This window comes from Polypterus senegalus, chromosome 14 (assembly GCF_016835505.1).
Source record: "Polypterus senegalus isolate Bchr_013 chromosome 14, ASM1683550v1, whole genome shotgun sequence".
NCBI classification, from domain to species: Eukaryota; Metazoa; Chordata; class Cladistia; order Polypteriformes; family Polypteridae; genus Polypterus; species Polypterus senegalus.
In genome coordinates, this window is record NC_053167.1 from 110,445,968 (window position 1) to 110,461,969 (window position 16,002).

The 16,002-nt window shown below is 39.2% G+C and overlaps 1 protein-coding gene across 2 annotated transcripts in view; it reads left to right on the forward strand.

Moving 5' to 3' along the window:
* The window catches only part of LOC120514581 (protein FAM102B-like), a 67,917-nt gene extending 55,195 nt beyond the window's left edge, over positions 1–12,722 (forward strand). For both annotated transcript variants that reach the window (XM_039735037.1, XM_039735038.1), the window contains exons 8-11: positions 7,741–7,954; positions 8,574–8,710; positions 9,020–9,089; positions 12,315–12,722. In XM_039735037.1, coding sequence (XP_039590971.1) covers positions 7,741–7,954; positions 8,574–8,710; positions 9,020–9,089; positions 12,315–12,357 — 464 coding nt within the window. In that variant the 3' untranslated portion in view covers positions 12,358–12,722. The remainder of the gene's footprint in view (positions 1–7,740; positions 7,955–8,573; positions 8,711–9,019; positions 9,090–12,314) is intronic.
* Positions 12,723–16,002: the final 3,280 nt, after the last annotated feature.

Below are 16,002 nucleotides of genomic sequence, written 5' to 3' on the forward strand. Positions count from 1 at the left end.
ACCACACAGCGGGTCAAGAGGGCTCAACAGCAGCTGTACTTTCTTAGGAGACTGAGGAAGTTTGGTATGTCGACTAAGATCCTTGGCGACTTTTACAGCTGCATTGTTGAGAGCATCTTGACCAGCTGCAGCATCGCGTGGTACCGCAGACGCCTGCAGAGAGTGGTGAAGACTGCTGAGAAGATCACCAGGACCCTATTGCACCCTCTGCAGAGCATCTACATCTGTACAGTTGATCCTCAGTGACCCCACCAACCCCCAACACGAACTGTTCACACTTTTTCCCTCAGGCAGGAGGTATAGAAATATGAAATTCAGGACTTCGAGGCTAAAGAACTTTCTTTCCCAAGGCCATAAGACTCCTAAATAACTGACTGGAGTTTATAACCATGGTTCACCTCATTCTGTCTACCTCACACAACTGTATTTGACTTGTGCATGTAGGTGTGTGATGGACAATTACATTTTATACTTCTATTCTGGTTTTATACCTAATGCTGCCTCTGTTACTACTTATCTATCTGCTGCTTATTATTTATGTTTATCTTTATACGTTGGTTTTGTCATTTGGTGTGGACAGCAAAGAAAGAATTTCATTGTACAGGGAAACGTGTTTCCTTACTGTGCACATGACAATAAACTTTGAACTTGAAACTTGAACTTCTATATGACCGGCAACCAGTAACAAAGTAATGCAGATGGAAATCAACAAGTTTAATCATTTCTGTACCACATTTTCGTACATTGGAAATGGCTCAAAGTGCTTTTTTACAGTGTTTTAAAGAAAGTTACAAGAAAAGGAAAAACAAATTACAAATAGATAAAAATAATTGAATATGCACTTGCATGACATAGATATGCAAATAAATCGACAAACTGAGAGAGGCTGCAAAATTGAGCTATTACTCAAAACAATAGGCCAGGTGGGAGGAATTTTGTAAATGTTTTTGTATCTTTGAGAGAAAGTAAATCGCAATGGTGGATGTTCATTAAAAAGAAAACGAGCAGTACATTTGCTAATAACATCTGAGTTGAAAGGAGAATGTGTAATACTTTTGACCTTATTTATATAAAAAAACTGTTAAGATTGTTTTAAGTTGATCATAACAAGTCCTAATACCCGCGCTTCGCAGTGGAGAAGTAGTGTGTTAAAGAAGTTATGAAAAAGAAAAGGAAACATTTTAAAAATAACGTAACATGATTGTCAATGTAATTGTTTTGTCACTGTTATGAGTGTTGCTGTCATATATATATATATACACACACACACACATATACATACATATACACACACACACATATACATACATACATACATATATATATATATATATATATATATATACACACATATATATATATGTATATAGTAAAATCAGCGTATACTACGTTGTCAGTTCAGCAGTCCGATTGTAATATGACCAAGCTGTGCACTGAGATTACTTTTGAGAATGCAAGCATATAGTTGTCCTGGAGAAAAGCAATATTGCCTCAAATCAATGGCAACCTTTTGTAGGGTGTGTCCCTGAGACTTATTAATTGTCGTGAAGCAGAGCCTTACTGGAAATTTGAGGCATTTCAATTGAAATGGGAGATCAGAGGGTATAACGGTGATGCCAGGAATACATTCAGAGTGTGGCGCTCTGCTGTTTTTTGTGTAGCTGCCTTCACACAGCTTCTCCGCTGCTTTATAAGCGAACGCCATATAAGGCCGTCGTTTCTCCTTGCCAGCGGTTCTGTACTGTTTTATTGTTCGTTTATTAAGATTCTTGTAGCTATTGAGACTTACTGTACTGTTCAGGTACCCATTTCCTTTATTTAATCCGCGCTTGTATGCGCTATTTTTTTTTATTACGATTAGAGATATTTATTGATTCCCTTCTTTAGCTGACTGCCTGCTCATATAAAGGCTCCGCTGGTTTTGTGAAGCAGCCTTTACACAGCTTCTCCGCTCTTTTATAAACGAGCGACATATAAGGCCATCCTCTTTCCTTGCTTTGCCAAGAAAGCTGCCTTTTATTTAATCCACGGGTTCTCCGCTGTTTTATTGTTCGTTTATTACGATTGCTATATTTCTCTTTGTATATCACGTTGTCAGTTCAGCACTGTGGTTGTATATATGGCTCAAGCTCACTCTTGAGAATGCAACGTATAGTTGTCAGGAGAAAAGCAATCTTGCCTGAAATCAATGGCAACCTTTTGTTGGGTCTGTCCCTGAGACTTATTACTTCTCAACGCGAAGCAGAACCTTACTGGAAATTGGAGGCATCTGAATTGAAATGGGGGATCACAGGGTGTAACTCTAGAGACGTCGTGTGTATTAACTTGTGGATTTTTCTGTCAGTATTTGGTGGCAGCGTGCTGAAGTTGCTTCCGCAAGACTGCGTTAGCTGTGGAGCTCAGCTCGGAGCATATTCTTTTCCTACCTTGTCAATTGTGTAATGCGTTTTTTGAACAGGTTTGATTCATGGAAGTGATCACTCGTACTGCGGTCAGTCAGTTCACGTGAGCTGCTCTCTTGTGTTATGTTGCGATGTCCACGGCTTTATTTAATGTTAGCTAAGACCTGCCACTTAAAAGTTTCTCGCTACAGAAATTTTAACTCCGTTACAAAGTGATCCAAAGTCTCGTTTATACCTCGTGTCTTCTCATTAAACTTGTATCTGGGGAATAAAGTATTTAGCGGTTTTCTTCAGTGCTTTGGGAGCTCTTCCTTCTTTTCCACGTACCGCGGTCACAGTCGGTTCATGTGATTTACGTAGGAGGTGTGATGATGTCACACGCAGCGCCGCCCCCATGTCCATCGAGCTAACGTCCATTAAAGTATATGGAGAAAAATAGCTTCCAGTTATGACCATTACGCGTAGAATTTTGAAATGAAACCTGCCCAACTTTTGTAAGGAAGCTGTAAGGAATGAGCCTGCCAAATTTCAGCCTTCTACCTACACGGGAAGTTGGAGAATTAGTGATGAGTGAGTCAGTCAGTCAGTGAGGGCTTTGCCTTTTATTAGTATAGATTATATAGTATAGTGATCTGTAGGATTTACTGTTCTTGTTTTACATGTCTTGTTTTTCATTTGAAATTGTGTCCTTAAAAGAAAGTAAATAAAATGAAAATTTCTTACATTGCACTTTAATAATACATTAGATATTAACAAATAATTAACAAGTCTGTCTTTTGCATGTGCTGTATGAGCATCTGATTGTCCATCTTTCTTTCAGAATGAAGGTATTATGTTAAATTTTTTGTTTTATTTGTTATTCATAGCTGCCATACTGCTCCCATTATTTGAGCTGTGGGCTTCTAGGATGATGGGCTGCAATCATTTTGATTGACACTTCATTATGAATTATGTATTGGAAAAAATAACATTTACTTTATTAGGGAAAATAATACACAAAAACAGATATTATGATGATTATGAACCTTTGTTGGCCTCTTTTTACACTGTTAATGGTAAGTCCTTTTTAGACCAGGTAGCATCTAACCTGTATTTACAGTAAAAGTCAGTTTAAAAAAAATTGTAAAAGATAGATACTTTATTAATTCCAAGGGGAAATTCACATAATCCAGCAGCAGTATACTATACAAAAAACAATATTAAATTAAATAGAAATAAAAATGCATGTAAAAGCAGACAATAACTTTTGAGTAATGTTAGCATTTACTCCCGGTGGAATTGAAGAGTCGCATAGTGTGGGGAGGAGCGATCTCCTCAGTCTGTCAGTGGAGCAGGACAGTGATAAAAGTCTGTCACTGAAGCTGCTCCTCTGCCTGGAGACGACACTGTTCAGTAGATGCAGTGGATTCTTCATGATTGACAGGAGTTTGCTTAATGCCCGTCGCTCTGCCACAGATGTTAAACTGTCCAACTTTACTCCTACAATAGAGCCTGCCTTCTTAACAAGTTTGTCCAGGTGTGAGGCGTCTTTCATCTTTATGCTGCCTCCCCAGCACACCACCGCGTAGAAGAGGGCACTCCCACAACCATCTGGTAGAACATCTACAGCATCTTACTACAGATGTTGAAGGACGCCAACCTTCTCAGAAAATATAGTCTGCTCTGACCTTTCTTACATAGAGCATCAGTATTGCCAGTCCAGTCCAATATGTCATCCAGCTGCACTCCCAGATATTTATAGGTCTGAACCCTCTGCACACAGTCACCTCTGATGTTCACGGGGTCCATTAGGGGCCTGGGTCTCCTAATATCCACCACCAGCTCCTTGGTCTTGCTGGTGTTAAGATGTAAGTGGTTTGAGTCGCACCATTTAACAAAGTCTTTGATTAGCTTCCTGTACTCCTCCTCCTGCCCACTCCTGATGCAGCCCACAATAGCAGTGTCATCCACAAACTTTTTGCACGTGGCAGGACTCGAGTCGTATTGGAAGTCTGATGTATATAGATTGAACAGGACGGAGAAAGTACAGTCCACTGCGGTGCTCCTGTGTTGCTGACCACAATGTCAGACATGCAGTTCCTGAGACGCACATACTGAGGTCTGTCTGTAAGAGAGTCCACGATCCATGCCACCAGGTGTGAGTCTACTCCCATCTCAGTCAGCTTGTCTCTAAGGAGCAGAGGTTGGATGGTGTTGAAGACACTAGAGAAGTCTAAAAACATAATTCTTACAGCACCACTGCCTCTGTCCAAGTGGGAGAGGGATCCGTGTAGCATATAGATGATGGCATCCTTCGCTCCCACCTTCTCCTGGTATGCGAACTGCAGAGGGTCGAGGGTGTGGCAGACCTGTGGCCTCAGGTGGTGAAGCAGCAGCCGCTTCATGGTCTTCATCGGATGTGACGTCAGAGCAACAGACCGGAAGTCATTCAGCTCACTAGCACGTGATACCTTCGGGACTGGGGTGATACAAGATGTTTTCCAAAGCCTGGGACTTCCCTGTTCCAGGCTCAGGTTGAAGATGCGCTGTAGAGGACTCCCCAGTTCCAACGCACAGGCCTTCAGCAGTCGTGGCGATACACCATCTGGACCCGCTGCTTTGCTGGCACGAAGACTTGAAACAAGAGAAGGATTTGCTTAAATATTTAGTAAAATAAATTAGGCTATTATAATGAAGATTTTTAGTAAAACCACTGTTGCCCAAGGGTTGTGGTCTTTGGCTATGAATTTAAAGCACTTACAGTAGATTCATACATGCCTGGCACTGTTGTTTTAAGACGACTCCCACCCTTTTTCAAAAGGTTTTGTAATCCTCCAGCACAGAATCGGCCTCCGTCCCATCTCCTCCCACTAGTAACACAAGTGTGTCCTGCTCTTGCCTGCCTATTAACTTTTGGGGGCAGGTTGCTATTTATTAAATGCAAGACCTTCACAAGAAGCAATTAAATATTACCACTTTTTGAGCATAAATAATGAGCAAAGGAAATGCATTAAATGGATCTCGCAGCTTATCCAATACAACACAACTTCCAAATGTCATTCCTGCCTGAACCAACATTTTTATATATATATATATATATATATATATATACTGCTCAAAAGAATTAAAGGAACACTTTTTAATCAGAGTATAGCATAAAGTCAATGAAACTTATGGGATATTAATCTGGTCAGTTAAGTAGCAGAGGGGTTGTTAATCAGTTTCAGCTGCTGTGGTGTTAATGAAATTAACAACAGATGCACTAGAGGGGCAACAATGAGATGACCCCCAAAACAGGAATGGTTTAACAGGTGGAGGCCACTGACATTTTCCCTCCTCATCTTTTCTGACTGTTTCTTCACTAGTTTTGCATTTGGCTACAGTCAGTGTCACTACTGGTAGCATGAGGCGATACCTGGACCCTACAGAGGTTGCACAGGTAGTCCAACTTCTCCAGGATGGCACATCAATACGTGTCATTGCCAGAAGGTTTGCTGTGTCTCCCTGCACAGTCTCAAGGGCATGGAGGAGATTCTAGGAGACAAGCAGTTACTCTAGGAGAGCTGGAGAGGGCCATAGAAGGTCCATAACCCATCAGCAGGACCAGTATCTGCTCCTTTGGGCAGGAGGAACAGGATGAGCACTGCCAGAGCCCTACAAAATGACCTCCAGCAGGCCACTGGTGTGAATGTCTCTGACCAAACAACCAGAAAGACTTCATGAGGGTGACCCAAGGGCCCCATGTCCTCTAATGGGCCCTGAGCTCACTGCCCAGCAGCATGCAGCTCGATTGGCATTCGCCATAGAATACCAGAATTGGCAGATGCACCACTGGTGCCCTGTGCTTTACAGATGAGAGCAGGTTCACCCTGAGCACGTGACAGAAGTGAAAGGGTCTGGAGAAGCCATGGAGAACATTATGCTGCCTGTAACATCATTCAGCATGAGCAGTTTGGTGGTGGGTTAATGATTGTCTGGGGAGGCATATCCATGGAGGGTCACACAGACCACTACAGGCTTGACAAAGGCACCTTGGCTGCCATTAGGTATCAGGATGAAATCCTTGGACCCATTGTCAGACCCTATGCTGGTACAGTGGCTCCTGGTGCACGACAATTCCTGGCCTCATGTGGTGAGAGTATGCAGGCAGTTCCTGGAGGATGAAGGAATTGATACCATTGACTGGCCACCACACTTTCCTGACCTAAATCAATAGAACACCTCTGGGACATTATGTTTTGGTCCATCCAATGCCACCAGGTTGCACCTCAGACTGTCCAGGAGCTCAGTGATGCCCTGGTCCAGATCTGGGAGGAGATCCCCACAACACCATCTGTCATCTCATTAGAAGCATGCACCGATGTTGTCAGGCATGTATACGAGAACACAGGGGCCATACAAAGTGCTGCATACAATTTTGAGTTGCTGCAATTAAATTTTGGCAAAATGGACTAGCCTGCCACATAATTTTTCACTCTGATTTTTGGGGCGTCTTTGAATTCAGGGCTCTGTAGGTTGATCATTTTCATTTCCATCAACGATGTGGCATCCTTTCGTTCCTAACACATTACCCAGTCTATATCAGTATAGATATCCAGGAGGATTTCTTTTTCCCATTGAGATCTGATGTGTTTTCAAAGTGTTCCTTTAATTTTTTTGAGCAGTTTATATAATATAATTTTTTTCTTTTTCTCATATGTTAAATTGAGGAAAGCGGTGAAGGAGTTTGGATAATGCCTTATCTCTGAATTATCCCAGTGGGACTAATTTTTTATAGGCATTCCACTAGGATACTCTTATTTGCCATATTTCTATATCATGCAAATACAAGAAACATTCTTCACGCTTTGCATATTCAAGAGAGATACTTGTTTCTCCCTTTACTCCAAAGATTTAAAGGTTATGTTGAGTGGTGATTCTGAACTGACAAAATATGAAGACGTGTGAGTGAATACACCTATTTACAGACTGGAACTCTGCCCATGGTTGGCTCCTATCATTTATTTGTTGCTGCCACCATAGGCTAAACCGAACACTCCTCCTTGTGTATTCAACCTGTATTTGAATAAGGACATTCAGAAAATTATAATTAATGATTTCATTATCCAGAAGCATTGTGGTATGTTAGTGTGTGTGTACAGTTTACAGTTCGTGAACTTTGAACAAAAGGGTATTAAAACTATATCAAAGACTTTGATATGTATGTTTAGTTCTATCTAGAGAGGTGTCAAATTTGAGTTTGTCTGTTTGAATTGTACATCTGTTTTTGAATGAAAATGTTTAAATAATGCTGTTCATTGAGTATTTACAATGAATTACCACACAGCTTTGTAAATGACCTGCATTTATTTATGTATAGGATATAGTACCGGGCACTCAAGATCGTCTAGCTTGTCCGAACTTTCACACAGAAGGAATACATCAGTAGGAAGCACATCAACAGGGGTTGTCAGTCTTCCAGAACCCAATGAGGATAATGAGCACAGGATGGGGCACTGTGTTGGAGCAGCATCCTCCTTGGCAGAACATCTATCTCCAATGAAGAGTGCCTGCTCATCAGAGAGGCTTAGTCGGTATGACATTTATTAACTTTGAGGTACTTAATTCAGTGTTCCCCAATAAAAACCTTCTGCTTGTGGAAAAGTAATTTTTATGGTAAACTTTCAGCACAGGTAATTTTCTTTTAGATTCTCACCATTAGCACTGCAATGGTCTAGTTATGTTCCTTCTGTAGTTTACTCGAAAGAGAAAGGATCACTTTCATCTTCAGCTTCTCTGAAGCACTGTGCTCCTATACAGTGATGCTAAGGCTTCCGATTGTGTTCTGAACTAGTGTACACCTTCATGTAGCTTGCACATTCACCTTTTGTTTACATTTTTCATCTTGCAAGTCATATTTACTACAGAAGTTGAAATACAAACTCTAAGATACTTTGGTGTCTAAATTTCCCTAAGTGGAAGTCATTTTGTGTGTAGCCAAGAGTCATGACATGACACTGTTTTGAACCTAGTTGTTGACTGTTTGGCTTCCTGCAATGGTGAATTTAACTGGTGCTTAAAAAAAAAAAAAATAAATCTAAGATTATATTGAGGTTAAATGGATTATTTGCTTGTGTTTATGCGCCTTTAAAAGAAATCATCCAAGTATATAAATAATTCATTTTTTCCCCCTTTTTTTATAATCTCTAACAGGCATCCAGTGAAGCAGGACTCTGTGGAATCTCAGCTAAAACGGGTCGATGCCACAAGGGTTGATGCAGATGACATTGTGGAAAAGATTTTGCAGAGTCAGGATTTTACTGGCAGCCTCCTAGACTCCAGTGCAGAAGGTACAGTTTAAGTGAGCCTGATTGAATTACGCAGTACGCAATCCCTTTTTTAACTAAGCCCCAACAAAACGAGGCAGGTTTATAACTGCAACTGGATTTTTTCTTGGGCTGAAAAAGACTGAATTGCCATGACCTGGCCTTATTTCATGTTTTAAGAGCATCATCACCTTTTGCTCATGAATTGTGGACTGAAAAACTGGAGACAAAATAATCCAATATCAATTATATGTTTAATTATAGGTATACATAATTACTTATTTTTACCAGTAGGTTATAAACTTGCTTATAACCTATGACTTTTCCTTGCAGAAGAAGGGTTGCGTTTATTTGTGGGCCCAGGTGGTAGCACGGCTCTTGGAACGCATCATCTTCCTACTAGGTTTGTATTTAATATAAAGTACTTTTTTGACAATCTAAAAGTTGCCGTTTTAAATTTCTTTGCTTGCTTTAGCTATTGTTAAATGTAACTTGTATTTCATTTTTTTGCAAACTGAATTTAAAAGTATAAACACTATACAATAAGTGTGTCTTTATAGTCTATTTACACTGTAATTAGTCCCTAATTATCTGGTTGGCTACAGTGCAACTGGGCAGCATTGCCTTGAACTTAATGTGGTCAACGGTGTAGGTAAGCACAATAAGATATAGAGATATATATAATATACTAAGACTGAGATGTGTGTACTTTACTGGAACTGAACAGGGCCTAATTATATTTTAGTTTTAGTGAGTAATTACAGTCTGGATATATCATATTGAAACATTTTATGTAGTGGCAGATCGCATTAACTCTTTTAGGCCTTGTTCACACGGGCGTTAAGTTTTTGGATAAACGAACTTGCTCTGAGCGTCCTGAGCGTTTATGTTGCATTTGTGGTGGCGATCGATTGACTTCTACGCGTTCGTTTGTCTCTGTCTACGCCAGCCTGCAGCCCAAATTGTAGTTTGTGTGTTAACCTGTGGAGGCAGTGTCGGGAACTGGATATGAAAGCCCTTGTCGTTTTATTTGAGGTGCATCCTTTCAATATGGACCATTTTGCTATGTTAGATATTAATCTTCTTGTTTTAAAAATACTCGTAATACGGCGGCGTAGGGAGAGAAAAAATCACCGCCGCTACTGGGTTCATTCTCTGACTGCACAACGTCGGGTTAAAAGGAAGTTTTTGTGCTTTATGAAGAAATGCGAAAATTTCCACGCAAGTTTTTTAATTACTGTCGGATGTCGGTTTCCACTTTTGATTGTCTGCTGCAGCTGGTGCAATGCCACATTGCCGCGCCGATCAACCAATATGCGACTTGGTGTTAGCGAAGAGAGACTACTTGTCACTTTGAGGTAAGGAAACAGTAGTCGAGTGTGCGCTTACACGGTGTTATGCACTGAAATGCCCCATCGTTATCAAATATTATATTAGAACATAAATTAATAGGTTCATGGTTTACAAATTACATGAGACAATAAAATAAAATAAGCAATATGACAATATATATGTTGTATATGCAAACATAAAAATATCCGGTCCTCGAGCGTAAAATAAACGCGCGAAAATGAACTAGAAGCGGTTTCCTTGAGTTCGTTGGGTTTTGAGCGCCAAGAAAAGCTGCATGCAGCGTTTTTGATGCCGTATAACGCGGCTGCGGACAAGCGCCGTCACCAAAGCCCGTGTGAACACTCTCATTGACTCCTACGTGTAGAAAACACTCGGCGCTTGATCCGCTCACGGACGCTTCTGAGCAAAAAAAGCGGCTTCGATTTTAACGCCCGTGTGAACAAGGCCTTAGGGCTAATTTTTTTCTTCCCAGGGCTGAATATTTTCCAAAACTTTTTTAAAAAGAACACAAAACAATTGTTTAACTTATCAAATCAACAAAAAATATTTATTTTTGACTAATATAACTGTTTTGCATTTTGTATGAGCCTGCATACTATATAATTTATCATATTATTGTTTCATATACTGTACATGTTACAAAGCAAAGTATGATAACGCTCAAAGCAGCCAATTGCATGCATTTCCACGTTGCACTGCTTACAATACGTGTTGCACTGATGCCTCTCGAGTCTAACATTCCTCCAAGCAGAGAGGGGATGCCTGTGACGTTACAATGAGTTTTGTCACCACTAACCTCTATCCCTGGATGTCGACATTTGTCGACTTTCGCCCTCCGCTCCTCCCGTCGACATCCGCCCTAAAAGAGTTAAAAGAATGAATCTTACTTCTAATGATACTCAAGACCATGAAAACTGGAGAAATGAAGTTGGTAGAGAAACCAGCCAAACTTGTAATCACAGATAATAGGATGATGACAGTTAAATAGAGCGGTAATGTGTTTCACAAATGAAAACAAACAAATGTAATAGTTTCAAGTATTGATTTACAGAGTGTGATCTCTAGACATATTGAGCCTTTCTGTGGCCTTACAACACTCATTTTTCTTACTCCAAGACAATTTCAGGCTGCATTATGCCATCCAAGAGCTACTTCTGTCTCATTACTATTCAGTTCCAGTCTGTTTCATACAGTTGAATATATTCTGTACAGGGCTGACTTCCTCATTTTGAAATGGAAGTGAAGTGCACGTTTATGTATCTCTCTTATTCTTTTGGCCTGATGATACATTCACATGCTATCAAGCAGATGGGAAATCCAAGTTTCTGGGTTAGTAATTTGGCATATATAATCTGAGCACTGAAAAATTAGGAGAAAACAATGTTACCTGAAATCTCAGAGCTGTGATGTAACTCTAACCTGTCACCTTAGTCAATTGTATATAAAAAAAATATTACCTGAGGCCTCGTGTATAAAACTTGCTTATGCTTGTAAATGTGCATAAGCCATTTCTTATACAAAAATTGGGATTTATGAAACATTTTTTGCGACATGAATAAGACCCATAAAATAAAACTGATCTCCGTAGTGTGCAGTGGATTTAGTTGTGTTATGCAGCTGCAGAGAAACAAAAAAAATTGTAAAGGAGGCTTTAGGGAGCAACATTCCTTGTTTTCTGGTCTTTTTAAAAAAAAACTTTAAACCCACTAAAAAAAGTGAGTTTCATGTTTGTAAATTCTCATATGAAACTCTATAAAAGAAACTAACATGTTAAGATGTAAAATTTAATTATTTTACATACTAACATCCATCCATCCATCCATTTTCCAACCCGCTGAATCGTAACTACAGAGTCACGGGGGTCTGCTGGAGCCAATATAGGGCACAAGGCCGGAAACAAACCCCGGGCAGGGCGCCAGCCCAACGCAGGACACGCACACCAAGCACACACCAGGGATAATTTAGGATCGCCAATGCACCTAACCTGCATGTCTTTGGACTGTGGGAGGAAACCCACACAGACACGGGTAGAACATGCAAACTCCATGCAGGGAGGACTCGGGAAGCAAACCTGGGTCTCCTAACTGCGAGGCAGTAGCGCTACCACTGCGCCACCATGCCACCCCATACTAACATAATTTTTATATTACATGTCTGTATAAAATATTTATTTTTATCAGTACTTTTATTTAAACCACTTTGCTTCAGGGTTAAGTTACAATCACAATAAATTTTCTCTGAGTAAACCTCTTGCCCTTTTTATTCATTGTTTCAGAGTGGGAGCTGGTGCTTATGAACAAGTTGTGATCAAACGCTAGAAGAGGATGAACAGAATATCTGAAAAAGCACAGTATGGATGCAATATTGGTGGAAATGGCATTCTTGGATAGTATCTCCTTTCATTCCAAAAGAAAAGTAAAATTCTGTAGTCTGAATCGAATGCCAGTAAGTGAGTGGTCACCTGAAAACGCCCTGCCCTGCCTGGTAGAAGGGATTTTCAGAATATGCTTTAAAAAAGCTAGCAAGTGTGCACTTAATTAATAACAGGAGGAAGAGCTGATGCAAAGCTACTTACCGCATATAAGTATTGTTGGTTTCTCTTTTAAAACTGTTCTTGAAAATCTGTCCGAGACTGCATAGGACTCGTCATTTTATACGTGGGGGTGACTTTCAAAAGCAGTGGTATCAAAAGCAGTGGTAACTCTGATCTGGAAGAGAGCTCATTCATATACCTGACATACCACTTGCATTTCAAAAGTATTTTAATGGTCACATTTTGTTATGGCAGAAATATGTTTCTTGTATATTCACAAACGTACTTAGAAATATTTTATAATAAATATAACTAATTTGACCACTGCATAAACTGCATAATGTATTGCAGTAAGCAGGAAATAAATGCTTTTAGTAGTTTTCCTTTTAGAACTAGGTACTGCATCGATGAAGATTTTGTAAGGGGCTTGACTTCAGCTTAAGCAGCCGAGTGTTTATATATTTATAATATATAATGAGCACAAAATATTGAGACATTATGGTAATGACTGTTAACTCAGGGTAAACTGTGTGAAAACTGAAGGCCATCTTTCTCAGACTATGTTTTTTAGTTTTTTTTTTCCTTTAATAATTTGAACTCACAGAACTGTTCAGTATTGTCTATTCCACGTCAATCACAAAGAGAAACTTGAAATTTGTGTTTTTGTTTCAAGTGCTTCCACGTGTAATAATCTCACCTCTGATTTGTATCACTGTGAGTGTTTTAGTAAGTGATGTTAGAAACTGTAAGATACTGACAAACACATTTGATATTCCAATTCTAAAGCAGGCAGTTGGTCATTTTAACATTGACGTGACGTTTAATACCTAGCTGTGGTAAACGTAAAAACAAGGCTGCTTCACCAGTATATGTAGTGGTGTATCGACATGTAAGCACAGCGTACTAATGTGGTCAGAGTAATAGTCGTCTCCTTAAAACAGTCTTATCGTAAGCCATAGTAGCATTTGGTCATTACTAGATAACTTGCATCTCTCCTATGAAACTCTCAAACTGTTTTCTGTACAAACAGGACGCACGTTTGTTATGGTTCTTCTTACTTTCTGCTTAGGTATTGTATTTGTATAGCCTGATGGTTTTTTATTTAGAGTTTACACTGCCTTTGATTTTCAAGGGTAATTTTACAGCCTTAACAATTTTTCATTATTTTTAAATCAAGCGCCATGATGTTCAGGCTATTTGACAACTTACTGGGGTTTCTAAAATACTTGCTTTCATTCTCAGATTGTTTTTAACTAATCAGTTTTTAGCCATGAATGTTTACAGTTTAGTATTATTTTACAGGTTGTGGTCAGTGACGCGCACCCTTCTGCTACTCACTGCGCCACACAATAATTTAATTATTGTCTAAATCAGGTATACAATGGTGGATGTGGTGTCTGTTAATTGCTTTTTGTTTCATTTTAACCATTTGCCCCCAGTTATACTGAATTGGACTCGTACACAACTGCTACATTTGTCACTCGCTGTTTATCACTGTTCAAGAAATTGAAAGTATGTGTGGGGAGAAACGATCCTGCTCCATTTTGGAGTATACTGTTGATTATACACATCGTAATTTCACAAGGAAACTGTCCAGCGTAACTAATCCTGGTAAGCACTGGACAAATACAAGAACTCTGAATAAATGGCGTTCACAACAAATGGTACCGGAGTATCCCCAAACTGCTTTCAGCACAATCTGGCAACTATCCGTGTTGACTGACTGACAAGTGTGTGTGTGTGTCTTTATATTTTATATATGTGTACTTTGAATGTATGCGTGTAGAATACTAGCATATACATAAAGTATACATCTATAATATATATTCGTGTGGATTATTTAAATACCTATACTGTTTTATAACATATTTTATAACAGTGACACTTTCATTGATAAAAATGGAAAACTGGACAAATAACTTCATGTTTACAAGACAACTGTCAGTTTATTCCAAATGTTATAATTGTACATAATAAATATTGTGGAACCTTTAAACATTGTGAATTTTGTGTAAAGATTTAATTTTTTAATCTCATTGTTTAATAATGTAAAGTGAAACTGGGTGCGTTTTTTTTTTTTTTTTTGGTCCAATAACCTGGTAAATTGAAAAATATAAATGTTTATGGTTGGCAGACCATTTCTTTGTCAAATATAAATTACACATGTATTGTGTACACTGAAATAAAGAAACATTTAAAGTAAATGTACATTTTACTGTAAGTGGTTTACAGATTCACATTAGAAGAGAATAAGTTTTAAAACCAAGTGGCCCATAGTTGTATAAATGAGACATTATTAGGTCTAGGAGTAAGCTGCTGCTGTTTAGCTTTCACAGTTGGCGTTTAATTCTGTAAATTCAGCACATCTTCTCAGGAAATGAGTGTTAACAGCATTAATCTGGGCTGTGTGAAGTGCTCACTTTAACAAATGCACTAGCTTTTGTCTTTTTCTTTCTTTCTTTGCACCCAAACAGCAGTAAAATATGACGTGAGTGAGCCAACATAAGACCAACTAACTCCGGGCCTCAAACTCCAACCAGTTGTTTAATTAGGCTCTGATTCTTGTCATTAATTAAACGCGTTCTTCAATTCTATGGCTTGTTGCAGCTCTCATTGTGCAACAGCACACATTTCCAAATTTGTTGATTTTTCTCTTTTCTAAGAGCACCGCTAAAATGTTTTGGGGACCCGAGCAGATCAACATTCCTGAGACCTTCACCTTTCTTTATTTTCAGAGATTGTATTTTGGCTGATTTCGTATCTCATTATTGTTTAGCAGCTAATTAAGGGGTCTGAGTCATCAGGAGCAAGTCAATTAAAATTAATTGAAAAGAAATTAATTGGCAGCAAAAACAGGTCACTAATTAAGAAAAGGGTTAGAATGAAAACCTGCAGCCCCTGAGGCTCTCCAGGACGAGTTGTTGTTTAGTTGGGGACCCAGCTCTGGACAAAGATGCTTCCAGCAGCTGGTCTCCTATTCGAACAGCATGGCTTCATAGTTCCCAGATGATCACAGACTTGTTAATAGCAGAGGGGATGCTACGCAGTGCTAAACGTGGCTCTGTCACAAATTTTTCGAGAAGTGTTGCTGCCATCAAATTCCAAATGACTTTATTCTTTTCTTAAAATGGTACATTTTCACAACTTAAACATTTTGATATGTTCTATTGTGAACAAAAAATCACTTTATGAGATTTGTAAATCATTGCATTGTTATTTACATTTTAGACAGCATCCCAGCTTTTTTTTTTTTGGAAACTGTGGTTGTATTTATTTATTTAAAGAACTTCTGTTTAAAGCCAGATTTCACCCTGAGGACAAATAAAGTTCTGTCGACAGTATCTCATGGAGTCCCAAATGAGGCACATTACTGGCATTGTGAGGGAGCGTTAGTTACGGCACTATGGCCATGTGGCAGGATTCCCCAAGG